The sequence below is a fragment of the Trichoderma citrinoviride genome, assembly GCF_003025115.1.
Source record: "Trichoderma citrinoviride strain TUCIM 6016 unplaced genomic scaffold BBK36scaffold_8, whole genome shotgun sequence".
Classification (NCBI taxonomy): Eukaryota; Fungi; Ascomycota; class Sordariomycetes; order Hypocreales; family Hypocreaceae; genus Trichoderma; species Trichoderma citrinoviride.
Window position 1 is genome coordinate 635,893 of NW_020194716.1, and position 26,764 is coordinate 662,656.

Below are 26,764 nucleotides of genomic sequence, written 5' to 3' on the forward strand. Positions count from 1 at the left end.
CGGCAGATTATTCTTCCAGTGTCCGTGAAAGGGCCTACACAGAGCAAAGGTCAACAATGGCAAGGCTCCAAGAGCAATACGTTCGGGACATGGGGCGTCACGGACGTAGCATTGACTCATGGCTGATCAACCAACGTCCAAAGCATCTGTCGTCATCAAGGTTGGCCCTTCTCGCTGGATCCGCGAAGAGGCGCATAGTCCTTGCTAATGCCGTAAGAACTGCATCCAAGTCTTCTTCAAACATATACATTCGATGCGTGTTACAGCGTTCTATTTCCACGGAGGAATCGTAGACAATAACCGAGATGCCCATCTTGACAGAGCCTGAGCTGTCGACGCTGATCAATATGGATTTGCGTCGTAGGAATATAGTGAGTAAACTGTGTTGTATTGTGTGTGAAACTCGGCGCCATGATCGATCCGGAGTATTTTCGCAAGAGAATCGCGACTTGAATTTTGAGGACTGCGGCTGCCTTTCGTATCCGATGGATTGGAACCTCGTCATTCAACCTCGCTCTTGCACTTGGTTATCGAGTCGAGTAGTTGCAATCCTCGTCAGTGCTTACACCTCAGCTAGTAGTTTGTTGACGAGAACCCTAGGTCAAGTCCTTCGCTCCTGAACTTTGATGATGGCTGTTGAATACTTTCGAGCTGTCTGATCAGAACATATATTTGAGATTGCACGCATTACCAGATATTGTACTCTCTTTGGCTTTCATTGCGTTCTCGCAATACCGGTATATTTACACATTTGACCCAACAATCGAGCAGCCCTTTATTAACAAGCCTGTGAATTACCATGCGTCTAGAACAAAGCAGAGTCTCTAATTATGTTCCCATTGCTGGCTGGCTGTCTTTGCTGGACAGTCGTGTCCGATATCATCTTTCCATTCGACTCTACGCTTATAGAAGACGATTATTCTCCGTACTTCGTAGATACCAGGTACCTTCGATTAAGGGACCTTGATACTCGTCCTTATCAGATCAACAACAACATCAATGTCACCATGGTATCCTGGAATAATTGGAGAACCTGATAATGTACCGGAAATGGGATGAATCTACGCACTCGTCTCTATGCAGGACAGCAGCTTGCTTGCTTTCGTAACGCATTTACCGGCCATCGCACTGCAAGTATACCTGTCGTGGTAAGTGCCAAAGTGACGTTAGGAGAGCATGATGCCAGCCACTGAGTAAAGTATACAATACCAAAGAAAATGCAGAAATCTCATGTGTGTTACTTCATCTTATCCAGGTTAGGTCAACAACTGTGTCACGTATATATGTAGTAGTAGTAGACATTATGAGCCCATGCATGCACCTGCTCACATAGCCTCAACTCATTCAGTCCAGTTTTACAGTACTTGTGGTAACGATGCCGTGCAAACTCGACTCTAAACAGCATTGAACTCTGAATAAACGAACCTTGATCGATTCAGACTTCCGCAATGTTGTGTGAACGTCTGAACAGTATCAATGTGGCCAGGCAAAGCTGTGATGACTAAGCATCATCGGATATCAGCACGGCATCTGACACCAAAGCTTTTCGCCTCTCTGACAGTCATTCGTTCCGAGGCATCCATGGAGAGCAATCAGCTTCCCCGCAGAACTTGACTTATTCAGCCGGCAATCCAACCTCGTGAAGCAACATTCCCGAGTCAATGCGCCGTCACTTGACTGCTCGGGCCGCACTGCCCAGAGCTCGGCACGTGTTATGTAAGCTGCCGTTTGCCTCGGCTCATCCCCACAAACCCCGGCCGGCGCTCCGCCATAAAGCTCGTGGATCCCCAGATTCTGTGCAAGGGGCGACTTCTTGGTTGCTGCATAGTGATACCGTCTTTCTGTCCCTTCTTTCTTCTTCGTAAACTCTCGCAGATACCCTCACATTCCATCATGGCCGTCGAGCGAATCGGATCCATCATCAAGCACTTGGCCCCCGGGTCATCGCTGAGCAACATGTGAGGGAGCCCGGAATCGGGGCGCTCGGGGCGCCTTTCACATGCCTTGCTTCAAGTTCACATGCTGACAGACGTATCGTCGTGTAGACAGTCTAAGAACCCCGACGACATCGTCATCACATATGCTGCTCGAACGCCGTTGACCAAGGCCGGGAAGGGCGGCTTCAAGGACACGAGCCTGGAGTACATGGTCTATGCGCTGCTGGAGAAGGTTCGCGAGAGGAGCGGTCTTGACCCTGCTCTCGTCGAGGACATTACCCTCGGCAACGTACGTTTCCCACGTCGTCAATTCCAACCATGTTCTTCTCGCTGACAGAAGATCGTAATTGCAGGTGACCGATGCCCAAGCCGCCTACAAGATCCGCACCGCCGCCCTGGCCGCCGGCTTCCCCAACACCGCCGGCGCCAACTCCGTCAACCGCTTCTGCTCCTCCGGCCTCAAGGCCATTGCAGACATTGCGCACTCAATCGCCAATGATTCCATTTCGGTCGGCATTGCTGTGGGCGCCGAGAGCATGACAAACGGCCGCCCCACCGAGGAGCTGGACGAGGCCGTTCTAAAGAAGAGCCAGGAGGCCGAGGACGCCGTGCAGCCTATGGGCTGGACCAGCGAGAACGTCAGCAAGGACTTTGGCATCGACCGAGCCACCATGGACAAGTACGCTGCCGAGAGTTTCCAGCGAGCTGAGAAGGCCCAGAAGGCAGGCCTGTTCGACGACGAGATTGTGCCCATCAAGACCCAGGTCAAGGACAAGGACGGCCAGGTGAAGGAGGTGACGCTGACCAAGGACGACGGCATCCGCCCCGGCACCACCGCCGAGGGCCTGGCCAAGATCCGGGCTGCTTTCCCCCAGTGGGGACCGACCACGACGGGCGGCAACGCCTCGCAGGTGACGGACGGCGCTGCGGCCGTTGTGCTGATGAAGCGGTCGACGGCCATCAAGCTGGGCCTGCCCATCATGGCCAAGTACGTCGGCTCGACCGTGGCCGGTGTGGCTCCCCGCATCATGGGCATCGGCCCCAGCGTCGCCATCCCCAAGCTGCTGTCCATCTACAACATCAGCCTTAACGACATTGACGTGGTCGAGGTCAACGAGGCCTTTGCCTCCATGGCCGTGTACTGCCGCGACAAGCTGGGCCTCGATTGGGCCAAGATGAACCCCAAGGGAGGCGCCATTGCCCTGGGCCACCCCCTGGGAGCGACGGGTGCCCGACAGGTGGTGACGGGCCTGAGCGAGCTGCGAAGGACAAAGAAGAAGATGCTGCTCACGAGCATGTGCATTGGTACCGGCCAGGGCATGGCTGGTCTGTTTGTCAACGAGCAGGTGTAGGAGATGAGAGACTGCAGTCGTTCTGTATAGTTACCGGATTTTCTACTGTTGTACATATGAAATGATAGCGATGATTGTTTTCCTCACTCATGAGGATGTACAAGATTGTCCCTGAGTGATCTGCTCCCTGCGATTGCTTGCCCCTTGATGCAGTACGTCGTGTGCGACTCCAGCGCGGATCTCGGCAACGTGGTGCCTCGGCCGCTGAGCTTGCACGTGTAACCGGACTCGTATGTGTTGTGCTGTGTTACCCTGAAGTTGAGTAAACGCAGGTCAACGTCAGCTGCAAGTTGCAATGCATCGCGTGGGCAAGAGTCCCAGATGCTCGTGTCCATATAGTCATGTCGGCATTTAACTGCAACATTGCTTTCTGTACCTTATATCGAAGCCATGCAGAGCTGCTGTTTCGAGGTCTGGTATCAGATCCCGTCTTATCTTATCTCGAATCAACAAACGAGGGACCTCAAGATTCTGCACACAAGACATCATGGTCCTGGACGCACCTCACCAAGACCGGCAGCAGAGACACTGGACCTGCAACAATGAGACCAATCCCCAGCTTCTGTCCCTGTCGTCCGCATCAGGTGCTCACCCCCTCAGCCCCCCATTGGCCTCCATCGCAGCGTCCCTGGTTGACCTGCCCTGCACGTTGAGGTGCTCCCTCACCGCATTCGCCCACCCCCAACTTTCCAGTGGAGCGGTAGGTGCCCCGTGGAGCGCAGGTCTGGGCTTCTTCAGCGCTGTGTCGCACTGCTGTGCCCGCCGTATCCCCGCTGATGTCACCCGCGGCTTCGGCATCTGCACCCTGACACACGGGCGGCCAATTCTGCCTGAATTATCAATTTTTGTCTCTTCTCTGCTTTTCTCACATTCCGATCATTCTGCGATTTTCTTCCTCCTCCCTCGTTTACCCCCTGCCATTTTGCAAGATACCGGCCATCTTTTGGCTGGCAGCAAAGAACTGAAGGACGAGGTAGAACGCTGTAAAGCTCGGCGTCTATGCAATCATTTGGCGGCGGCCGGCTCTCCTCCTAGTTCTTGAAAGCTTGGAAGCGGTGGAAGCTCGGGTTCGGCGCTGGTGCTTCAACGGGACGACTCACCTCTGAACAACACCTCGACAACATTCCGATCGATACAGCCAGTCGCAGCAGTCAATCGCCGATTAGTCTCGCATGCGCCGAACGACGTGACTGCGCCAACATGTCGGGACCTCCGCCGCCGCTGACCCGCGCGGACTCGTCCAAAGACCACCGCCCTCTGCAGCCGAGCACCCTTCGACAGAGCCATACGCCGCCCAGCCGTCCAGGCAGCGGCGACAGCACCAGCAGCGATGCCTACCCGTCCATCACGGCCGTGGGCGAGTCGACGCCCTTGATACGCGACAGCCAGTCGGAGCAACACGGCACGTTCAGCCCTCGAGGTCGTTCACCCACCAATGGCCTCTTCGGCGGAAGCACCGACGACGAGAACGACGACGAGAACGAGGAGAGGGGAAGAAACGGCGGGTTCTTTGCGTCACTCACGGGGAGTGATGATTGGAAGATGTGGCTCTCGAGGAGAATGCGCACCAGCAAGATTCGACATAGCAGCGAGCTTGCTGAGCAGGCGGGCTTTCGAGATACACCCTTCATGTGAGCCTACCTCTTGCCCGTCAGCATCTGATGTGCCGGTTATTGTCGACTAGACGCACATGGCAGCTCGAGAAACTGACCTCGCGGACAGGTACCTGGCATACTACATTCCGTGCCTAAACTGGATCCAGCAGTACAAGCTGTCGTATCTAAAGGGCGACTTCATTGCGGCCGTGACCATGGCTTCGTTTTACCTCCCGATGGCGCTCTCGCTGGCGTCCAATCTGGCGCATGTCCCGCCTATCTACGGTCTCTACGGCTTCATTTTCAACCCCTTCATCTATGCGTTGCTAGGATCCGCCCCGCAAATGGTTATTGGCCCCGAGGCAGCTGGATCCCTTCTCGTCGGCACCGTGGTGAAAACCAGCGTCGACAACGGAGGCGAGGGCTCAGAGGACAACGACGTTCTGCATGCCCAGATCTGCGGCGTGGTGAGCGGCATGGCTGGTGCCATTGTTCTGATTGCTGGCCTGGCCAGATTGGGCTTCTTGGACAGCGTGTTGAGCAGGCCCTTCCTGAGAGGCTTCATCTCGGCCATTGGCTTTGTCATTGCCGTAGACCAGCTGATTCCCGAGCTGGGGCTTGCTGCCCTGGCGGAGGAACAGGGTGTGAACCATGGAAGCAGCGTCGACAAGATTGGATTCATCTTCAACAATGTTGGTGCAACTCACAAGCTGACGTTTGCTGTGGCGGGTGTCAGCTTCGTCACCATTATGATATTTCGGTAAGTTATCTGGCTGATCAGGCGAGCAAAAATACTGTCATTGGCGAGTGTGACGATGGCTGACCTCTTCTAGCGAGCTCAAGCGCCGTCTGGAAAAGCGTTTTCCTGGAGTTGCCTACTTCCCCGATCGATTCCTCGTCGTTGTCGTTTCGGCCATTTTGTGCTGGCAGCTTGACTGGGAAGACAAGGGCGTCGAGGTCCTGGGAGCCGTCAAAGCTGCTTCGGGAGGCATCTTTGAGTTCCGCTGGCCTTTCCAGCTCGCCCACATGCAGCACATCCGCACGGCCATGTCGACTTCTTTTCTCATTGCCATGCTCGGCTTCTTCGAATCATCGGTTGCGGCCAAGAGTCTGGGCGGAAGCTCGATCCCCGGCATCGAACTCAGCGCAAACCGCGAGATGATTGCGCTCGGCGCCGCCAACCTGGTGGGCGGCATGTTCATGGCCTTGCCGGCCTTTGGCGGCTACGGACGAAGCAAGGTGAACAAGACGACTGGCGCGAAGACGCCGATGAGCTCTATTTTCCTGAGTCTGTTGTCGTTGCTGTCCGTCTTGTTTCTGCTTCCCTACTTTTACTTCTTGCCGGTAAGCCACCCGCAGTGCCCCATTGAGTGACGATAGGCTAACCAATTGCGCGCAGAAACCTGTTCTGTGCGCAATGATTTCGGTTGTGGCGTGGTCGCTGATAGAAGAGGCGCCCCACGACATCTCATTCTTCCTCCGCGTTCGCGGATGGACCGAACTGGGTCTCATGGCAGTCATCTTCCTCTCCACCATCTTCTACTCTCTGACGCTAGGCATGGCTCTGGGTGTGGGAATCTCTCTGCTCATGGTTATCAAGCACAGCACTCGCCCCCGCATCCAGATCCTCGGCCGTGTTCCCGGCACCAACCGCTTCGAAAACCCGGAATCCCTCAACTCGAGGATCGAGTTCATTGAGGGGTGTCTCATCGTCAAGATTCCGGAACCGTTGACCTTTGCCAATACTGGCGAGCTCAAGGCGCGACTTCGGCGACTCGAGTTCTACGGCACGTCCCGAGCACATCCCGCCCTGCCGCGTATTCGCAGTCAGGACTCGAACCGCAACGTCATCTTTGACATCCATGGAGTGACTTCCATGGACGGCTCCGGCACACAGGTGCTCGAAGAGATTGTACGCGACTACCGTGAACGCGGCGTTCGAGTTTTCTTCTCCCGCGCACCACACCACCGAGATCACCTTGTGTGGAAGCTCATGGACAGGAGCGGCATCGTCGACCTGTGCGGCGAGAGGCATTTTGTGAACGATGTCGGGGAGGCACTGCGGCTCACCGAGTATGAGGACAGCGTAATGACGCAGTAAAATTGAACGACTGCCGCGAGGTGAGTCGAAACGAACTTTGGATGAGCTACGACGAGGTTGTGCACGACAGCGATGTAATTTTCGGCGTTTCCTCCTGTTCTCCAACCCCCTTTTGTCTTCTTCTTTTCTTTACTTTCGCTTTTGCTTTTACATAGCGGTCATGCATTGCAACGGGGCGGGAACATGGATGTATAAACCTAGACCTACAGTGTGGGACGTGACCAAGGTGTATTTGATACGATAGCAGCTACGCAGTTTAACAAGATATCCAGGTGTTTGCTTATGATACTATTATTCCATGTTGGATGCACAGCGTGCCGAAACAGTCTGCAGTGATGATGTCCCACCATCAGCGTCATGTCGACGAGGCCACGATCTCGTCCAGCCTGGCCACGGCCTGCCTCACGGCGTCCATCCCTGGAGCGTCATCCTCGATGAACCTTTCCAGCTCATATAAGTGAGGCTGGCCGTCGGCGACAATCAGCGTGACCTTGTCCTCGCCCAGGCAGTCGCGCATGTCCTCGCTCACCCTGAGCTCGACGTCGGGATCGTTGTTGCCATGGAAGATGATTGTCTGGGGCCACTCCGCGACTCTGTCTCTTGCGTCGGGCTGCTTCGCCCATTGATACCCCGGGTCGACGTCTCCAACCAGATCCACGAATGAATTGTTGAACGTGTAGTAGTCGTAGAGCATACCCCGGTAGCTGCTCTCGTCAGAAGCCGTGTTTTCCGGAGCCTTGGGGGGAGTAAAGTCTGGGTTCTTTGCGCCTTCGGGGGTGAGTTTATCGAGGACAAAGGTCGATTCGTCGGGCTTCATGTTGCCGACCTGGACCGGACCGGCAATGTACTTTGCCATTGACGCGTGTGAAATCTCTTCGTCGGGGATGAGGGTGGAGGAGTTGAAGAAGCGATGGCGAAAGGTGTTTATGCCTTGGATGGAGAAGAGGGCGAGGGGTTTGGGGTGGCAGTGGTGGGCGATGAGAGCAGCCATGAAGAAGCCTTTTCGTTTCATTATATCAATGGCGTCAGCTTTGATATATGTGAAGAATTGGGGGGGGGGGGGGGCTTAATTTTGAAAAAAGAACGCACCGCCGCTGGCGCCTCCGACAATGATTTTCCTCTTGGAACTGGCTTGTTGCGTGTTCCAGTTCTGCGCAAAGGCATATGCTGCTGAGGCGTCTTCGAGGAGGCCTTGTCCGCGGGCTTGTGGGAGGAGGCGGTAACTTGGGGAGATGAGAGGCCATTTGCGCTGATGGCAGACCTATTGATTCCCTTCTGTCAACTAAGAAACAAGAAAAAAAGAAGTATGCTTCTTTTTCCGGGCGTGTTGGGTATTTCGCACCTGGACGAGCCAGGGCGCAATGAGATCACGGTTCCCATCGACGAGACCTCCTGGGTGGAAGTACAGAAAGACGGGAACGTCTTTGGGGCCGTCGTCTTGGGTGTAGATGTCGCATTGTAGGGGGATGCCGTGGTTGGCGTATTCTTGGGTGATTTTACGGATAACCATTTTGAGGGTTTCAATCGAATCTTCGTCTCAAAATGCGTTTCCAATTCGAGAGTGTAATTCAAAAAGTGAACGAACAAGAGCCATCGTGAATCTGTATTACAACGGATGTTATACGGAGGTTTAAACGCCCCGCGCGGGGTTTAGACGATTACTATCCTAAACCCCTAGACAACGCCCTTCTCATACACGGTAACGCCTTTCGGACAACTGACTTCCTGGCAGCTTGTTCTAAAGACAGCTTGGACGCGCAAGCATACGCTTAAACTTGTCTCTTTGAAAGTGACTTTCTACCTTGTCGCGTCATGACCGTAAGCACTGTTGGGAGTTTGTCCGAGTCTGTGATTATGAGGGGCGGTTTTTAGGTGTGTCTGAATTATAGTCCGAAGGACGAAAGGCGGTTGTTGCTAAAGTCCGATATGACTGTGTACCATTCAACTTGTGCCCATATAATGAAAATACATAAGCAATGAAGTTTTTATTTCATATTCAAAGTTTTGATTTTGACTCGTGGGGGTCATGCAACATAGCCAGGGAGTTTTTGTTTCCTAGGTGCGGCTGATCCCATCATTTCCAAGTCCCTGGAGATGTCATCGCATACAGTAGCTGAGACGAGACACAAAAAGGAAGAACACGGCACGCTTCCCTGTCGACTCCTTCGTACTAGTACAACTAACACAATCGAAGCTACCGTATTTCTTTTTTTTTTTTCTTTCTTGTTTTGTTTGTGAAACCCCATGCTCAAGGGAGGAAAGAAAGCAAAAAAGGCAAGGCATGTGACTGATGATCCTGGCATTGCTTTTTATAAGTTGGGCTGCAACTAATTTCAGATCTTGCTGGGGTGTTTCGTCCCTTTGTATTGTGAAGCCGGGGCTCTCTTTTCTCAAGTCTCTCATGCGTCTAAAGGACTCTCTCTGCCTGTATTTTGTTTCTATGTTTCTCTGTCAAAAAGAGTTGGGAAAAAAGGGTTGGTCAAGCTTACAGCTGAAGTCGAACTTTCCAGCCCCCACGATATGCACGTTGCTCACCGAGAAAAATCCATCCTGCAAGCCACGCGCGGGAAAGCAAACGCAAGTTGTAGTCATGGTGCTCCCCTGTGATGTAAATCCTATGGGTAAATCAACCAATAGCCTTGTTCGTTCTTCCCGTCTATTGTTTCCTTGGGCAGAAAACTCCCTTGCATGGGCAGCTGATGTAGATTGACTGGATCTATGGTAGAGTTTTGTCTCCGTCCTACGATAGCCGCAGCGCTTCTGCATCCGTTGAGCTCGGCTGACCCCTTTAATATCAGGGCGATGGTCTGGATGCGCAGTCCATGGAGGCGAATCACAATAAGCAACTAATATCGGGAGGGCGCAAAGCGCACAGTTACATCATGGCTGGGATGTTGTCCGTGTTGTTCATCTCATATCGAGGCATCATCGCCAAACTAGCAGATTAACAAGGAGAGGAAAAAGAAACAACAAGGACAGATTTGGAAACCTGAATCCTTGTAGGAGAACGAACATGGGCGGCAGCGGGTCGTTTGTGTCGTATTGGTGAACAAAACGAGCAAAGCAAAAAAAGCAAAAGCAAAAGCAATTCCGGGTTATTGGGTCGCCGAAGACCCTGGCAGCTTCACAATGACAAACGAGCAAGAGGACATGACATGTACGTACAGGCATCGTAGCCAGCTTGGGCATGACTATTCCGTCTTAACCCCTTGTCAGCATCTGTTGGGAGAATCCAGCAGGCGGCAATCTGCACACGATTAATGAATGCCTCGATTTGATTTGTGAAGCTGTGAGTTGACCCCTTGGCGTCCGCAGGGGGGCGGCGCCTCTCGGGACTGTAAGCCAGTCATATCAGTTCCGATTCGCATCCCCAACCATATGAGGTTGAAGAGGAAGTGTTTGCATGCGTACAGCCTGGTCACCGATAGCCCCAAAAAGGCCTGGATGAGGTGCTTCTGGGCTGATTCGTGCATTTGTCGTCGATCTGGAGGCTCACTCGGGATTGCCGCTCTCAGGCAGCCACTGGACGCCATCACAGCGGACTATCCCGGTACATGTTCGTACGAGCAAGTCCGAGCGAAGCGATCTGGTTGTCGTCTGATTGTGACCTACTGAAGTTGTGAGTTGAGCAAGCCACGGCATCATGTTGTATGCAGGGCGTATGGACTCATGCTCGTCTGGGACACGCATATATTGGTATGCAACATCACTGTGCCGACTATCCATTCAGCCACGTCCTTTCTTCCCAGTTGCCGCAGTTCAGCGTCTTTCCTTGCTTTCTGGCATCTCGTGATCAGCTGGCGATGCTTTTCACCCTGCTTACTGTCTTGTACTCAGCTTTCGTACAGCATACTGGCGAGTTCGCATCAAGTGCCACACGTGTAATGTATCGTACATCTGTGTATGCTCACATGCAGTACCGCTTGCTGCGCTTGAAAGGTGACAGGCGTGAAACCAAAGTAAAGCCACAACAGCTGTGTGTAATGTGGGAATTGCCCGTCAGCTCGAGTCTGTAAGACCTGTATGAGGTCGTGGGGCTGAAACGTGACCACATTTGGCGGAGATCGATCCGTGCATACCTGAGAACCCCAGACCTGGGTAGCCGGGATATCAGAAATGACCGCAGTGGCCGGACCGGAGCATATTGGCACAGCGGAGAGAAGCCTGGATCCTCAATTGGTAATGTGGATTTCAAGGCAATAAGCTACCAAAGGGTGAGTTGATGTTGGAGGAGAGAGACTCAACGTCAAATGTATGTGCCACCGGTTCTGCCGTCCTATCGCTCTCCGCCTTCCCGAAGCTGTCGGTGCCCCGTGCTGATAGCTCACCACCTTTTCTCAACTTCATCTCGTCTTTATCTGATCTTTCATCGATCGTTATCCTCTTCGCCCTCCGAGATTGTGCCCAAGACGCTGCTTGACCCTGGCATTACCAAACATCTCTGTCGGATCCTGTCAACCACTTCGGCCGTCGCCAGCACCAGCGGGGCTCCTCGCTACGCCGGCACCATCTCCACCCGCGCTGGGCTGGCCATGATGGGATCGAGGCCGATCAGAGGCAGCCCTTCTACCGGCCTGCGCTCGATGATACTCCATCACACGCACAGGAACATGCATGCATGCTGATTTCGTACAGCAACGCACTGTACGGCACTGCATGGCTACGAGGCCAGAGAGAGACCGGTCCACGTGTCGAGGCCAGGCAGCCCCTGGGCACGATCCGACGCCAGTCCCCCACCAATTTGCAGCTCTATCTGAGGCCAGGATTTCAGCCCAATGTCAACTTCTCCCCCTGCCTGCTTGCTTGACCGGCTGCACGCTAGCACGCCATGCAGCCCGAGACGGCGCTGACAGGCAGGCATGCGAGAGCACCCAGCTTGCCTACCAACCTATGTTTGAAGCACTACTCCCTACCGCCTGGTAGCATCCTGCCGTGTCGCCCCCAGCAGCCGCTCTTCAGCCTGGCCGGCACAGCTGTCGACTGTGACGCTGTCAGCTGCTTCACCGGCGCTCCGGCGTACCACCACGCTTGCAACTGCCGCCGCTGGGCCTGCTCGCTTACACGCTGCGAATTCCCTGCATAGTTTGGGTCACGAGCAGCAGGGTTAGCAGATATCCTGCAGGCCCTACCGAGCGCTTCGTACACGTCTCGATCCTGACAACTGCGAACCTGACCTGGCAAGAGTGGGTATTATGCTGATGAGATGGCATGGGCAGACTGAAATATCGCAGGTGTGATAAAGAGGGGCCGGGTTCGGCCCTGTCACACAAACGGACAGCTCCCAAAGACCGAACCTTGGGCGAAGCGTCAACGCAGAGCACGCGGAGCAAAGGGGGCATCTAGAATTGCTTTTTTGCGGCTGTTGCGTGGCGGGTCGGATCCGAGGCGCCCATGCCGCGTTACACAAAGTTTTCTCGTCCAGCTTTCGCCCATCGACGGCGTCCTATGCCTAATGAGCCTATACGCCAGATATCCCGGACCCTTGGCCCTTGGGTATATATACAAGATGGCCCCCCTGATGATCACGGGCTTTCGTGTTCTGCAGCTTTCAAGAGGGTCATCTTGCAAACCAAACGAGATCGAGAGAGAGTGTCCAGGGTTTTATCCTCTATCTTTGGTAGGTCAGCCCACTACTCGCCGAACAGGACATGTACCAACTTGTTCCATGCCATGCCCAGTCTAAACCCCCTCTCTGCTAACCCTGTGCAGTCTTTTTTGCTCACTCCGTGCTCTAGTTCGTGTGGACCAAACTAAGGCGCATCATCTCGACTGCTTCTCACGGAGGAGCAAAGTTCCGCGTGCTCTGCATCCTGACTTTCCAGTTCCTGAAATTCAAGGTGCATTTGTGAATCGCCCGGGCAACATATTGCTCCTCGCTGATCTCGCCTGCCAGTCCCTTGGATTGCCTCATCAGGCGAATCCCAGCTCGGACCAGCCAATAATAGCCGCGGTTGCGACGCAATCAGGGTGGTGGCAGACCTGGTTCAGGTACAGCTGACAGGCATCCTTGTACAAGCCGATTAGCAAACGACGCCCTGGTTGACCAGGAGTCCAGGACGCCCAGACGTCTTTATAAAAGAACTAACCCCCGGTGCGCTTATAAACCGCCAAGCTGGAGTGTCTACTTGCATTTCTTCCCAGGAGGGTTCGGAGGGCTTTTATACGAGACAATATGGGCAGTGACGACGCATACGCACTCACGGCCGCCGAAGCCTTGGCCAAGATTCGTGCTGGCGAGCTGACAATTGAAAGCTATGCGCGCTCATTGCTGCGGCGCATCGATGTGCGCGATGCCGACGTCGGGGCGTGGACCTATCTCGATAAAGATTACATCTTGCAGCAAGCAAAGGCGTTAGACAAGGTGCCTATGAAGGATCGAGGGCCATTGCATGGAATGCCCATTGCGGTCAAGGATGTCATTTACACAAAGGGTACGCCGTCTCGCTGCTGCTTGTCATAAGTGACACAGGGGTAAGCTAATGTTGGGCGCCTCCAGATATGCCCACGGCCCATAACTCGCCAATCTATAAGAATGACTTTCCAAAACTCGACGCGGCATCCATTATCCTCCTCCGCCACGCCGGCGTCCTGTTTCTTGGTTAGTGTACCATCCCTTCCGGCTTGCTTGGTCTGACGTTTGTCGCTGACACCCTTTGCTTCTCTGACTTCAGGGAAAACAACGACGGCCGAGTTTGCGGCCTCCTATACGGGGCCAGCCTCGACACGTAACCCGCACAACCCGTCCCGCACCCCGGGCGGTTCCTCATCCGGCTCCGGGGCGGCCGTTGGAGACCTGCAGGCTCCGGTCGCACTCGGCACCCAGACCGGCGGATCCACCATCCGCCCGGGCTCTTTCAACGGCATCTATTCCTTCAAGCCCACCTGGAACGCTGTTTCCCGTGAAGGGTTGAAGATTTCCTCATTGATGCTGGACACGATTGGCATTTTTGCACGCGGCGTTGACGATCTGGACCTTGTATCTGATGCATTCGCGCTGCGTGATGACGAGCCGAGCCATTTCAACGGCATCAAAGGCGCGCGCTTTGCCCTTTGCAAAACGGTCGTCTGGCCCATCGCAGGAGAGGGGACGCGCAACGCGATTGCTCGCGCTGTCGACATCCTGCGCGCTCATGGTGCAGAGGTGGACGAGATTGATCTGCCGGCAGAGTTCGACAACCTGCCTCGCTGGCACAATGTCGTCCTGCAGACGGAGGGAGAGACGTACTTCCTCCCAGAGTACCGCACTGCCAAAGACCAGCTCTCTCCGCAGCTGGTAGGCTACGTCGAGCGAAAGGCTGGGTACGACCACCGCGAGCAGCTTAAAGCCCTTGACGGCATCGCCGCCCTTCGGCCCAAGATTGACGAGATTGCGGGGCGATACACCGCCATCCTCACACCCAGCGCTGTTGACGAGGCTCCCGAGGGGCTCGAGTGGACGGGCGACGCGGCGTTTTGCTCGGGCTGGTCAGCGCTCCACACGCCGGTAGTGAACATTCCAGGCTTTCAGGGGCTCACCGGGATGCCGATTGGCGTTTCGCTCGTGGCTGGGCGGTATCGCGACCGGCATCTGCTCAAGGTGGCGAAGGAGGTGGGTAAGTTATTTGAGGCGGAGGGCGGATGGAAGAGAAGGTTGTAAATAAGATATGTTTGGTTGATACCCATGTTGGCAATAAACGGGCTACAAGGAGGGTATACCCATCTGTTACATAAATCATGTTACATTCTGTTTGAAAGCAGTCAATTAAAATATATTGTACAAATTGTACCAATGATACTCCAGAGTGACGATTGATGCATGAATAATATCAAGCGTTGGACCATATCAGATAAAGGTTGTTCGTAAACTCTAGTCATTCAGTATGAGGGCCTCTTCCAGACAACCTGTCCATACCCGCTTCCAGTGCCCATGGACAAGGACGACGACTACCTACATTGACGACAAAATACATACAAACTGGTCAAAGAAGACAGAAGAAGTAAGTAGTAAAGAAGAGCAAAAGATCCTTTATATCAACGATCCCTTACCGCACAAAGTGGTTAATAAATGAGAAGAAGCACGCGACATTAGCATGCTTTTTTTGCAGACCCGCATCCATTATTCGTTTCCTCCTTTTATTCAACGCCTGCATGTCCGCCACCCTCCTTCGTGTCCCTGCCCCCATCGATCGATTCACACACAGTACTTCTTCCCGTCTTCTCATGGGCTCACACGTGAAATGCTTTTAAGAAAAGATGTAAAGATGGAAATTCACAACTCCGTCCTTCATTATGCGAGAAGGCGGAGCTGGAGAGGTGAAGGGGTATATGAGGGGAGTAGAAAGCTGGCCGATTCAATTCCCAGGCGTAAATGCCAGCCGTTTATAGCGTGGCTTTCTCGATACAAGCTTGAAGCTGTGTGCAGAAGCCTGGTTAGCTGATATGAGTCAACAAAGATATTCTGCGCTGATCACGTACCTCTTCGGGCATGATGCCCTGGTTGCTCAAATACCGGCACATGCTCTTGACCAACTCAACCTGTTCCTCGGGGTTCAGGCTGGTGATGGCCGTCTCCAGGACGCTGCCCAGCGTGACCTTGTGCACCTCGATAAATGTGTGGAAGTACATGTACGCAAAGAAGCCCATGATGAACTGGCAGTCCATGCGGTCCGTCATGCCGCCGTGGCCCGGGATGGAGTCGCCAAAGTCCTTGATCTTGAAGGTGCGCTTGAGGCCAGAGGCGAAGAAGCCGCCGAAGGGAGCGATGAGCGAGGCAAAAGTGGCGAGCACCAAGGCGTGCAGCTGCATCGGCGCAAAGGTGACGGAGAAGTTGAAGTTTGGCGGCAGGAAGAAGAACTGGGGGAGCTTGTAGGTGCGCGGGAGGAAGACGGGGTTCACGTCGCACTTGAGCCCGGTAAAGACGTTGGCGCCGAGGTCCTACAAGTTGAAGTCGTGTCAGTAAGGGACATACAGGCAAAAGAAAGAAATAGGGGTGCTGGTAGACGAACGTTGACCGGGCAGATGAAGTACTTGGAGCGCGTCATGATGTTGACGAGCAGGATGGAGAAGAGCACAGTCATGATCCATGCGCCGACGAATCCCTCGACCGTCTTCTTTGGCGAAATCTTGATGAGCTGCGTGCGACCAAAGGCAATGCCGCAGATGTAAGCAAAGATGTCGTTGGTGATGACCAGCGCCGCAGGCAAGAAGAACCAGATCATGCCCTCAAAGATGTTGTTCATGACAAAGTGCGCCTGGACGACGATGAGGTACAAGGCCATGTGAGTCCAGGCAAAGTTGGTGAACTGAAACTTGTAGTGCCCAGCCTGGAGGGAAGCGACAAAGTAGACGAATCCTATAATCGACGTTAGATGGTCCAGTCACACGAGATGTTGGAGCCGAAAGAGGGGGGCATCGTACCAAAGACGTAGAGCACAAAGCTGATAAAGCGGTGGTGGGTGGCGAGCGGGAGAAGCACCTTGTCGACGAGGACAATGTGCTTGAAGTAGTAGATGACGCTCTCGCCATAGAGGAAGTACATGGTGCTGGCCAGGAAGTACCAGTTCAAGCTTTTGGTGGAACGCAGCGATCGGGCACGGCTGGGGACGTTGGCGATGGCGATGACCTCCTTGAAAGAGATGATTTGGACAGCGGTGACGATGGCGATTATGTAGATGTGGCCCATGAATAACGCGCCGAAGAAGCCGGAGATCATGACGAGCGTCCAAAAGGTGCGTGTCCAGAAGTTTGCCTTTTTCTTCTCGTACTCGGCCTGCTTCTCGGCGGCTGTCGCGGGTTTCTGCGGTCGCGAAGCGTCAGTTTCCCAACCGTCCGAACTCGGGATATCGTTGCCAATCCATTCTCTTGGTTGTGTCGAGATATGGGACCGAAGAGGGCCGCTCACCTCTTCTACGGACGCCAGCTTGGCCTGAGCCTGCGGCCTCGTTCTTGTCGGGGATCCGTCCTCGCTCTTATCGCTGAAGCTTGACCGCCGGCCTTCAGAGCCGCTGAACTGCCCGTTTGCGTTCTTGTTCGGGGACTTGCCCCCTCGCTTTGGTCGGGCCATGGTGGTGTCTGAGTCTGAGTCTGAGGAGGAGTTGCGATTCGACGGAGTGCTCGGAGCAATGCTTGTCGACGGTAGGGAATTTCGACGGCGAGGCTACGATGGCAGTGTCAGCTGTGGTTTGTCCAAGTCCAGCGCAGAGCTGAATGATGGGTTAGCTTCTGGGGAGTGAGACTGACCGTTCAACTGCTCGGCCTCCAGACGCGGGCGATGTATCAGATCGAAGCAACCAGACGGACGGTGATGTGGGAGATCAAAGCTAGCATCAAATGCTACGTGGAGCTGAGGAAGTTTTGGGCCAGATTGGATGCAGTGGAAATGCCCCGTTATTCCCTGCGCTGGGCCGAGGGACCAGGAGCACTGGAGGCACTTCAATTACAGAGGCTCCGGGGGCTAGACGAGCGCCTGTTTGATGCCCGGGGTTTAGCGCTGGCCAGCTGTAATTTGCTGGCTGTTCAACAGTTCGGGGTCCTGCGATAGTCCGCATTCGCTTGGGGCTCCTTCCTGGTGGCCTCCCCGCAATTATCGCCAGCATGCAGTTCCGTAGCATGTGACGAGGTTTTGCTTGCATGTTGCTTTACATAATCGGCGAGGCGACGGAATTAGCAAAGATCGAGGGTTTATTAAGTGTCTGTTTACTTGGAGGAAAAGCTTGTTGTTTCTTTTCTTTTCTATGGCAGCTCCTAAGTACCGGTATAATTCTATCTCGTTGCCGCATCTCCTATAATGGACCTCAGTCACCCATGGCCCAACAAAAAAGAAGCTGTTGAACCGTGCTTGGATGAAGCTGGCCAACGACGTCATGCGACATGATGCGCAGAACCAGGGCTGAGGATTTGCACCGCCTCTTCTGCCGTCTCTGCTGAGCCTTGCTTGCCTTGGACCTGCCAATGGCAAGCCACGTTATGCGCATTTGCCTGCAATTGGCCATTCTCTTCAATATCTATGACGTAGTATCTCATGACTCTGCTGCTCTCAAGTTCTATCTCTTCATCTGCGATCTCGAAGTTGTCTGATGACTAAGGACAGCCACATCGACTATAGCCCAGCCACACATAGATTCCAGCACGTGATCGCGCGTCGCGTTTCTTCTCCGCCAGCAACTCAATCTGGCAGTTCTGAGCGCGAACCACGAACTCCTCCACTGTTTGTCCCGCCATGAAGTGCATCCTTGTCAGCAAGCGATAGCCCTGCCAGCACCAGAACGCCGCCCTCAGCCGCCGGGAGCCATGAGGCGCTTCTTATACGATCCATGAGCGATGGATCTCGACGAATTCTCCGACGACGGCTTCGACGATCTAACCGACAATGTGCTGCAGGAGCTCGAGAACAGGGCGCTGCAGTCCACCCAGGCTCAGCCTGCCCGGCATGCCGTGACGCAGCAGTTCGACTATGCCTGGGAGCAGGAGGACGACGACCTGGACACGACCGAGGTCATCAACGATGGCGGAGTCGCGGTTGGGCGGCCGATTGTCGACAAGACATTGCGACAGCAGCAGCACCATCATCAACAGCAGCAGCAGCAGCAGAAACAGCCGCAGCGAGGGCGTCCTCCCATGCCTCCAGTGCCAAACCCGCGATGGAACCCCGCCATTGATGCTGCCTCCATTGCGGAGCGTCCTCACATGGCCAACGCCCGGCCGTTGAACCAGCCATTTATGAGCTCACAGCGGTTTCCGGATTCTTCGCAGAGCGTTGCCCGACCTCAGACAGCACAGCATGCTGCTTTACCGTTGCCTTCTCAAGGGCAATCCGGAGCCATGATGACGGCACTGCAGAAGAGAATCCGAGCACTGGAGGCGGAGCTCAATGCTGCTCGCGGCGAAGCCTCCATCCTGCGCTCCAATTCGACAAAGGCGCAACAAAGCTACGACGAACAGATCGCGCGCCTCCGGAAGCTGAATGCCGAGCAACTGCAGAAACAGGAACGGGCCATGGAAGCGGCTCTGGCGGCTGAGAGGAACGCCAATGTTGAGCTTCAGTTCCTGCAGCGTGATATGAGGGAGGCTAATGACCGAGCTCGTAAAAAAGACGGCGCCGCCGCTGGCCTAGCAACGCCAAAGAAGGCCTCCAAAACGTTTGGCTTTGCCGATGGCTTCGACGACATGGATATCGCTGCAAGCCCAAGCAAGGGCCAGGGCAGAAACAAGTCTGCCGGCTCTGTGGCTGCCAATATCGGAGAGAGGACCCCGAGCAAGGGGAAGCGAAAGCGCCCCGTGTCCGAGTCGCCCATGAAGGCTCTTGATATACACACGGGCGATGTCGAAATGTTGGACACAAAGCCCATCTCTCAGCCGGTGTTGCAGCAACCCGTCATAGTAGCCGCTCCCATCGCGCCCTTTGATGTAATTATAACCTTACAATGTTGTTTACTTCTGCTCAGGACAACTGACTGGTGGGTTTTGTAGTTTCTGCAACTAGTCCTCGACCACGGCTTCGCCCAGGGACAACCTCCGACCTTTGACATCCTCTCACGCATCTCCTTTCCCTCCGACCCGGCAGTCTCCTTTTCCACCCTCATTTTCGAGAGACTACCCCTAATGGGCAACCCCTACCAGCCAATGCAGCTTCTCGTTGATTTTGCAGAGCAAATCATCATACTCTGGACCCGATGCTTTGAAGAGCGGTTCTGGGAACCTATCAAATACCTCGTGGCGCTCATCTCCTTCACCTTTCAGCTAAACACCTCGTCTGTTGCCCCCCTCATCATCCCCCGGCTTGTGCCCGTCGCACAAACAACAATATTCACCGTTGCGGAAGGCCTCTCGCGGATCTCTGATGCGACGGCGACCAACAACGACGACCAGGCCCTCCTAGAACAGCACATCGACACGACTCATATGCTCTCTTTACTCCATACTGCGTCTTTGGCCTGCGCAACGGTACCCACCGAGGTGGAAGATGGCGCTAGATACACTTCTCCTGCATTTTGGAAACTCATCTCTCTTGACTTCACTCTGCTTCTTTTGATGCCGAAGCAGAAGATTGCCGATATTATTGGAATGCTCGATCTGCTGGCGACATCATCGCTGCCTGATTCTATTGGCCCAATCTCTGATGAGAAAGACGCGGAGTCGGTAGCAAGGGCCGTCATTGAGCGGGTATCTGCCAAGCTCACGGAGCATCCTCGTGCCACAACTACGCCCGCACAGAAACGAAGCGTACGACTTGCTGCTCTTCGAACGCTGGTGACTTTTGCGAGACATGAGTTTGGCGCCAAGCAGCTGGCATCCCACGATAACGCCATCCCACGCCTGGTAGCCTGTTTGAGTACATCCATCGACGAGCTGTATGACCAACCAATCCCTCCCAGCATTCTTCCTCCTCTTCCGGATGTCATGGCATCGTCATCGCTCAAGTTTGTCGAGTCTACGACATCTGCAGAGCTATACCGCATCATCTCCCAATGCGTGACCCTCATCCATACACTGGCCACGGATCCGTCTACGGCCAACTTGGCCGACATTACTCGAAAACTATCCCTTTCACATGGAGGAAGTCAGCGCTACCTCATTGCACTTGGACGGTTGACCTTTGCCGAGGAAGACCTTGTCATGGAGGCGGGGATTGAGGGTGAAGTTGTTGAAGCAGCGCACGAGCTTTTGGAAATGGCTGTGACGCCAGACGAGGGAGAGATTGTCAGTGAAGCTTTTGGTGCGTAAATACTGTACGGCGGCCCTGATCTGGAAACGAGCTGAACGGCATTGAGACTTGGGCTATGAGAACATGCATCTGAAGGCAGGCATGATTGTCAAATTTACGATAGAAGAAACATCTTATTGGAATAGTTGGACCAACAATGTTGCATAACAACACTCTGAATATACCATTGGCGTTGGTTTCCTGCTATGAGCTATAAGCTTAAAGGGCGGCTTCTATAGATTTGCCATTGCCATTGTTATCTAACCTAGAGGGAGCACATACTGTAGAGACGGTGTGGTTGACTTATACTCTATCCAATTAGATTCCTCAACTATCTGTCTCAAGCGCTTGCTTTAACCGTCTCCAAAGTGCCATCAACGTCAGAATCGTGTCAATCAGCCCAACTAAGTAAACTAACTGATTCCTCACCATGATATACGTAGAGCACTATAGACCAGCACCGAGAGACGCCGGTGGCCAAGCCGGAGCTTCCGGCATCTCGCATACAAGATCTTTCGCGGCCGATCGAACGGGTTGTGCACTTTGCGGATCAGCGTCACCCTCCTCCACATTCCGTTCCAAGCTGAGAGAGCCATTCACAATGTCAGCGTCGTCCTGGATCAGGAGATTTTATCCTCGCGCGCACGAGGGGAGACTCCCCATTGACCACCCGGAACTCAAAGCAATCAGGCCCAAGTTCTTTAAAGCGACGCTGCTGAACTTGTGCTTATACGTCCTGCTGTTCTTCTGCCTCTTCTGCTACCTGTACGGCTCTCTCTTCCAGCAAGGCCCTCGCACGCATAATCTTCACATCTTGTTTGTGGACTACGATGGCGGCATCGTTGGAGATGCTGTGCGAAATGCGTACAGTTCGCTGCAGGGGCACACGTTTCCGGGGTTGATTGAGCGTCCGGTGTCTCAGTTTCCAACGCAGGCGGACCTCAGAGAAACTGTCTGCCATTCTCACTACTGGGCGGCCTTGTTTACGTCTCCGGGAGCCTCTGCCAGGTTGGGCCTCGCCGTCGCCGGACTCAATACAACGCAGTACAATGGATCGGATGTTCTCTCCTTCATCTGGAACGAAGCCAAATACTCCGCCATCATGGACAGTCTCGTCTCCAACAACCTCCACACACTATCCGACACAGCTCAGGCGTCTTACATCGCCCTCAACGGCACTTCTGCCTTCTCCACGATTCCGCCCACCAACAATGCCGCGGCCATCTCTGCCTTCACTCATCCCTGGACGCTGACGTCCATCAACATCAAGCCTACAACGCAGGGCACGCGGACAGTCTACAACACGATTACCATTGTGTTGGCCCTGATTGAAGACTTCTTCTACCTCGCAGTCATCAACGGACTCTACGCCTCGTTCAAGGTCTACACGCGGATATCACCCACGCGCATCATCCTTGTGCGCGACGCCATCTCCATCAGCTTCACCATGCTGGGCTCGCTGCTGAACTCGGCTGCCATCTGGGCGTTCAAAGCAAACTGGCACGTTTCTGCCGGCCAATATGCCATCACCTGGCTCATCCTATGGCTGTTTGCCCATACCAACTTTCTCGCCTTTGATCTCTTCACCATCTGGTTGCCACCGCAGTATGTCTCAATGGCTCTTGTCACTTGGGTCGTGATCAACGTCAGTTCCATCATACTCCCGTTCAGCGTGGTATCTCCCTTCTATCGCTGGGGATACGCCTTGCCGGCGCATGCAGCGTATGAGCTGCTTACGGACAACTGGTCAAACGGCTGTAACCCACACTTGTCCTATGCGCTGCCAGTATTGTTCGCCTACGAGGTGCTTGGGCTCATCTTGACGGGCATAGGCGTGTACAAACGGTGTCATTACGCGGTCGTATTGGAAGAGACGACGAAGGAGGCAATGCGGATGCGCGTGGAGGCGGTGCGCAAGCTTGAGCGAGAGCAGCAGATACTTGCGCAGCGAGAAAAGAGCGAAACCAGCTCGCAGATGAGCAGTGCTGGGGAACCTTCACAAACGGGTACTGCAGATGCGTTCAATCAGCTTGATCTGGCAACGAGAGAGCAGCAGAGGCACGTGGAGACTAATCTTGAACACCTTGATGCGGAGATTGAGAGAATGGGGACGCGGGCATCTCGGGCGTCTAACATCGGTCCGTCCTTTTGCCTTATCGGATCGAGGGATGAGTAGTTTCTGTTTTTGTCATTGGCGCTCTGTAACATGTAAGTTGGGCTCTGTGTTGGCATGTGAATCTCATATGAGAGGCGTCAGATTGTCAAGAACATCCTCGGCGCGTGCTTTGGTCACACAATTGGGAATAAGGTGTTGTGTTGCCCAAGTGTTTTTCAAAACTAAGCCAACACCGATGACAGTTTCTCCTTCTTCTGCCTCCACGTGAAGCCGGAGGTTTCAGGCGATTTCGAGTAGCTGGCATGAGCATCGGACAAATATCCGATTCATTCCTTTATACCCAGAACTTTGCCCTCCTGCATGGCTTAACGTTGCAGCCAACGTGAGAACTGGGTCTCGTGCCTTGCTAAACTCCCCATTCGTCTGTCACTAAGGAGGGAAATAAGGCGCATATGGGCATGCAGGGCGGTAATTAAGCACTCAAATCTGACAGATGATGTGAGTCCCATCTCTTGATTAAATTAAAGTACTACCACACCATAACTTCCGTTCTCGAGTTGACTGACTGGGGTTAGCTTATCTGTGGGAAGCTGCACTTTCGCCGAGTTGACGCCGGAACTGAAAGGCTATAGCAACTGGAGACGACATTGTAGATTGATCGGTAGCAGTCTTGGTAATAATACGTTACACTGGAATGGTGTTGATATACTACTTCATACAGTTGGCCGTTTTTGTCCGAGTTTTAGAGCGTCTTTATACAGAGCATCTCGACGTCAAGACACTCGAAGTGCCTCAACATCCCACCAGCTTCACGTAGATGGCACCAAGAGTATGACATCCCGACATCCAAAAGAAGAAGGCGTTGGAGTCATCACCCCATCCTGTCTTCGAATTGAAGCATTATTTCCAAAACCCAGAGCGGACAAAATAACTCAGACCTGAGTCTTTGCAATGGTCTCTGCCGCTTCCTCCTTCCACTCTGGTCGCCAGCGCGTAAGCGGCGGGCGTTCCTTGATGATGTCGCCCACGGTCCACAGCATCCTCTTCTTGTCCGTCTCCTCGGTGGTCTCGTTGTCGGGGCAGATGACATAGAACTTGTCCTGCTCCATCTTCTTGTATAAGTAGTCGGCTACCTGTTCGGGCGCCCATGCACCCGCCGGCTTCTCCTTGACGCCGTGCGCCATAGTCTACAGCAGGTTGTGACATGTCAGATATAGAACATCAAGGGTGTTTCCGCTTATGTGAGTTCATAAAGAAAGACAAAAAACAAAGGGAAGCAAGGATATGCCAATAACTCACCAGGCCTGTAAATGTCCAGCCCGGGACGAGAAGGTGAACGCTGGTCTTGGTGTCTCGAAGGTCCCAGCTGAGATGCTCAGCGAGCGTCTTGACGGCAGCTTTAGAGGCGTTGTAGGCCGGGTTCCCTGGGGGGTTCGTGATACCCTGCTTGCTGCCTGTGATGACAATCGACGTGGGCCGGCTCTTCGCGGCCTCTTGGACTACCGGCAGAAAAGTGTTGATGCCATTGATGACTCCAAAAAGGTTCGTCTCGAGGACCTATGCAGTAGCAACAACATCATACAGTCAGTCGTCAAAAAACGCCATCCACATGCTTTCATCACATTCCTCTTCATAGGCTGTGATGTGATGATGCCTTGGGCACATACATCTCTAAAGTAGTCACCATCCCCCCAAGTTCCCTTCCCACCCACAGCGGCATTCAAAACGAGCAGCTCAATCGAGCCAAACGTCTTGGCGGCCTGGTCCTTGAGCGAGGCCCAGCCGTCAGACTTGCTGACATCGAGGACCGAAGTGGCCACGTCTGACGACGATGAGTCGACTTCAGCCTTGGCCTTTTCCAGGGTCTCGGCGTTTCGATCCACGAGCAGCAGCTTCATGCCCTTGCTGTGGCAGAGCTTCGCTATGGCGAGGCCGATTCCGGAAGCGCCGCCGGTGATGAGGGCGGTTGCTCCCGGGGCGAAGACGGCGGCTGCGGACGACATTTCGGCGGATGACGGATGGAATGATATGAGTACCTGAAGGTTAACCTAGAGAGCTGGGATCATTAATGGGCAAAATGTGAGAGAATAGTTTTGATGTCACAACAGTGAAGCCTCTCAATATTTGTATCAGTTCGAGGGAGAAATCGTAGCGGGGTTGAATACAGAGGAACTCTGTTCTTCAGGATTCTATCCCGACAGCCAGTGTCGAATAGTACTCAAAGCATCGCCTACATCTTACGGTATGATTTCATCCCGCGTAACAATGGAGACGTCGAGCCAAATAGAAACGCGGGGTTCGTGAGATGACTGCTGGTGTGAGCAAAACTCGGAGATGATTTTCGGCGATAAGGCGTCTTTTAAAACCGTAAACGTGTCAACAACAACAAATACTACAACAGTCGTATATCGAGACTATGATACGAAGAAAGACAAGATTTGGCGTAGAAACAAACTTGGCCATTGAAGCTATTCAGACCTGACCAAAATCAAGGTCGAGGGCGCAGGCGGAGGTTGTGCGCTCCATGTCCAGTGAATGACAGTAGTCTGGAGCTTTGACCCGGATCATCATGGGGCGAACGGGCTACGCTGCTCATGGAACCAGGATCAGGAACTCAGATCCTTCATATGCGAAGAATTGTCTTAAAAAAGCAGTTGCCAGGTTTGTTGGACAGGTCTACAAAATAAGATATAAACAGGCGTAAGCCGGGTCCCTCTTCTGTGAGCGAATCTCTCCCAAAGCTGAAGCCATGCCTGCCAAACTCCGTCCCGAAAAGGCATCTCGAAGAGACATCACGTTTCTGTCAGCCACGAGCTGGAACCTCCACGCTCTCAGAGCTGCCCTGCATGGAAGAGCGTAGGTAAGCACCAGCCCTCGGGATCTTGGGGGGCACATGGCGTGTACAAGGGCCCCCAATGAGGCAGCACGATGACAGGATCTCTGCAAGCCACAGCGTCGCACAGCATATCCATGTATGCATTCCGGCTGAAGTGCGTTCGCCACGCGGGTGAGGCTTATTCTGAAAAGCTTCTTCGATGGGACGCTGGCTATCGAGATTCTTGTTTGAGTTGTGGTGCGCAGAGAATACTGATAAGCTGCAGTGTCCCTGACAGCTTAGATGACGTGAAAACGCGTACAGGCATGTAGGATTATGCTTGAACTCTTAGATGCAGCTGTTGAGAGGCTGGTGAGTGGCTGATGGTTCTCCGTCTAGGATGCCTGGACGGGAGGGTTTCTGTGGTTACAAGGGCGCTTATAGTCGGTATTTTAGCCGACAACTCAGGCTTCAAGTACCGAGGGACCTGGAGAAGAAGACAACATGATTCTTGCCATGTTACCTATCATGTGGCATATGTACATCCTCACAAGAAATCTCTCCGACGAATATGCCCAGCCACCCACGTAGGTTTTCCTTCGGAGGTCCCCGTCCGCATCTACTACGTCTCCCTCCTCGAGTAGCATCGATCCCAGCATCGCAATCCTTCTGCAAGGCCCAGAAACACCAACTTGTCGAAATCCTGCCTAGCCCTGACGGCCATATGTCGGACGCACGGCCAATCTGCCGGCTATGGGCGCCCCATATCATCTGCGGCTATGAGAGGCCCGTTTCCGCTCACGGAAGTTGCGTGCAATGCCAATATTCCTAGCAGGAACTGCTAACGCATAGCGGGCTCGCCTGTGAATACTATCGTACGCGTCCATATAGGTTCCGCAGGCCTTGAGGTTTCACTCGGCACAGAATGACTCGCGTCAACAGAGTCCTGGATCCTATCTCCCAATCTCCGTCGCATCGAATCCTATTGCTAGGTATACCGCCTATCACGACTACCTATCCCGATTCTATTCTTCCTTTGATTGCTCGAACATGTTTGTTTGACGCTCCTCCGCTAATCTCAATGCGGGAGGCGCCCAAGCCGTGGCCCCGGCGGCAATTCGCAGGGCAATATTGATAGGAGATGGTGTGGAGGCGAGCGGCCCTATT

At 53.8% G+C, this 26,764-nt stretch overlaps 8 protein-coding genes across 8 annotated transcripts; 5 read left to right on the plus strand and 3 right to left on the minus strand.

The window, feature by feature from the left end:
• Positions 1-1,654: 1,654 nt before the first annotated feature.
• On the plus strand, positions 1,655-3,290 carry BBK36DRAFT_169073 (3-ketoacyl-CoA thiolase-like protein; the record flags this gene model as incomplete). Its single annotated transcript, XM_024897817.1, has 4 exons — positions 1,655-1,837; positions 1,871-1,958; positions 2,046-2,226; positions 2,291-3,290. The coding sequence occupies exons 2-4, from the start codon at positions 1,894-1,896 to the stop codon at positions 3,287-3,289; spliced, it is 1,245 nt and encodes a 414-aa protein (XP_024749015.1). The 5' UTR covers positions 1,655-1,837; positions 1,871-1,893.
• A 1,199-nt stretch (positions 3,291-4,489) lies between these two features.
• On the plus strand, positions 4,490-6,985 carry BBK36DRAFT_1120828 (hypothetical protein; the record flags this gene model as incomplete). Its single annotated transcript, XM_024890746.1, has 4 exons — positions 4,490-4,920; positions 5,012-5,644; positions 5,718-6,176; positions 6,265-6,985. The coding sequence occupies 4 exons, from the start codon at positions 4,490-4,492 to the stop codon at positions 6,983-6,985; spliced, it is 2,244 nt and encodes a 747-aa protein (XP_024749016.1).
• Positions 6,986-7,340: 355 nt separating this feature from the next.
• BBK36DRAFT_1120236 (alpha/beta-hydrolase) lies at positions 7,341-8,495 on the minus strand (the record flags this gene model as incomplete). Its single annotated transcript, XM_024890677.1, has 3 exons — positions 7,341-7,984; positions 8,075-8,246; positions 8,328-8,495. The coding sequence occupies 3 exons, from the start codon at positions 8,493-8,495 to the stop codon at positions 7,341-7,343; spliced, it is 984 nt and encodes a 327-aa protein (XP_024749017.1).
• Positions 8,496-13,157: 4,662 nt separating this feature from the next.
• On the plus strand, positions 13,158-14,621 carry BBK36DRAFT_1120061 (amidase-like protein; the record flags this gene model as incomplete). Its single annotated transcript, XM_024890653.1, has 3 exons — positions 13,158-13,416; positions 13,482-13,583; positions 13,657-14,621. The coding sequence occupies 3 exons, from the start codon at positions 13,158-13,160 to the stop codon at positions 14,619-14,621; spliced, it is 1,326 nt and encodes a 441-aa protein (XP_024749018.1).
• Positions 14,622-15,343: 722 nt separating this feature from the next.
• BBK36DRAFT_1159835 (phosphatidate cytidylyltransferase) lies at positions 15,344-17,027 on the minus strand (the record flags this gene model as incomplete). Its single annotated transcript, XM_024894235.1, has 5 exons — positions 15,344-15,376; positions 15,440-15,898; positions 15,970-16,316; positions 16,382-16,760; positions 16,866-17,027. 5 exons carry the CDS (start codon positions 17,025-17,027, stop codon positions 15,344-15,346), a joined length of 1,380 nt encoding a protein of 459 aa, XP_024749019.1.
• A 1,256-nt stretch (positions 17,028-18,283) lies between these two features.
• On the plus strand, positions 18,284-20,686 carry BBK36DRAFT_1120929 (hypothetical protein; the record flags this gene model as incomplete). Its single annotated transcript, XM_024890759.1, has 2 exons — positions 18,284-19,369; positions 19,433-20,686. The coding sequence occupies 2 exons, from the start codon at positions 18,284-18,286 to the stop codon at positions 20,684-20,686; spliced, it is 2,340 nt and encodes a 779-aa protein (XP_024749020.1).
• Positions 20,687-21,267: 581 nt separating this feature from the next.
• Positions 21,268-22,842, plus strand: BBK36DRAFT_1169400 (hypothetical protein; the record flags this gene model as incomplete). Its single annotated transcript, XM_024895308.1, has 1 exon — positions 21,268-22,842. One exon carries the CDS (start codon positions 21,268-21,270, stop codon positions 22,840-22,842), a length of 1,575 nt encoding a protein of 524 aa, XP_024749021.1.
• Positions 22,843-23,714: 872 nt separating this feature from the next.
• On the minus strand, positions 23,715-24,785 carry BBK36DRAFT_1141651 (NAD(P)-binding protein; the record flags this gene model as incomplete). The annotated part of the gene is made up of 3 exons (XM_024893469.1): positions 23,715-23,969; positions 24,082-24,339; positions 24,450-24,785. The coding sequence occupies 3 exons, from the start codon at positions 24,783-24,785 to the stop codon at positions 23,715-23,717; spliced, it is 849 nt and encodes a 282-aa protein (XP_024749022.1).
• Positions 24,786-26,764: the final 1,979 nt, after the last annotated feature.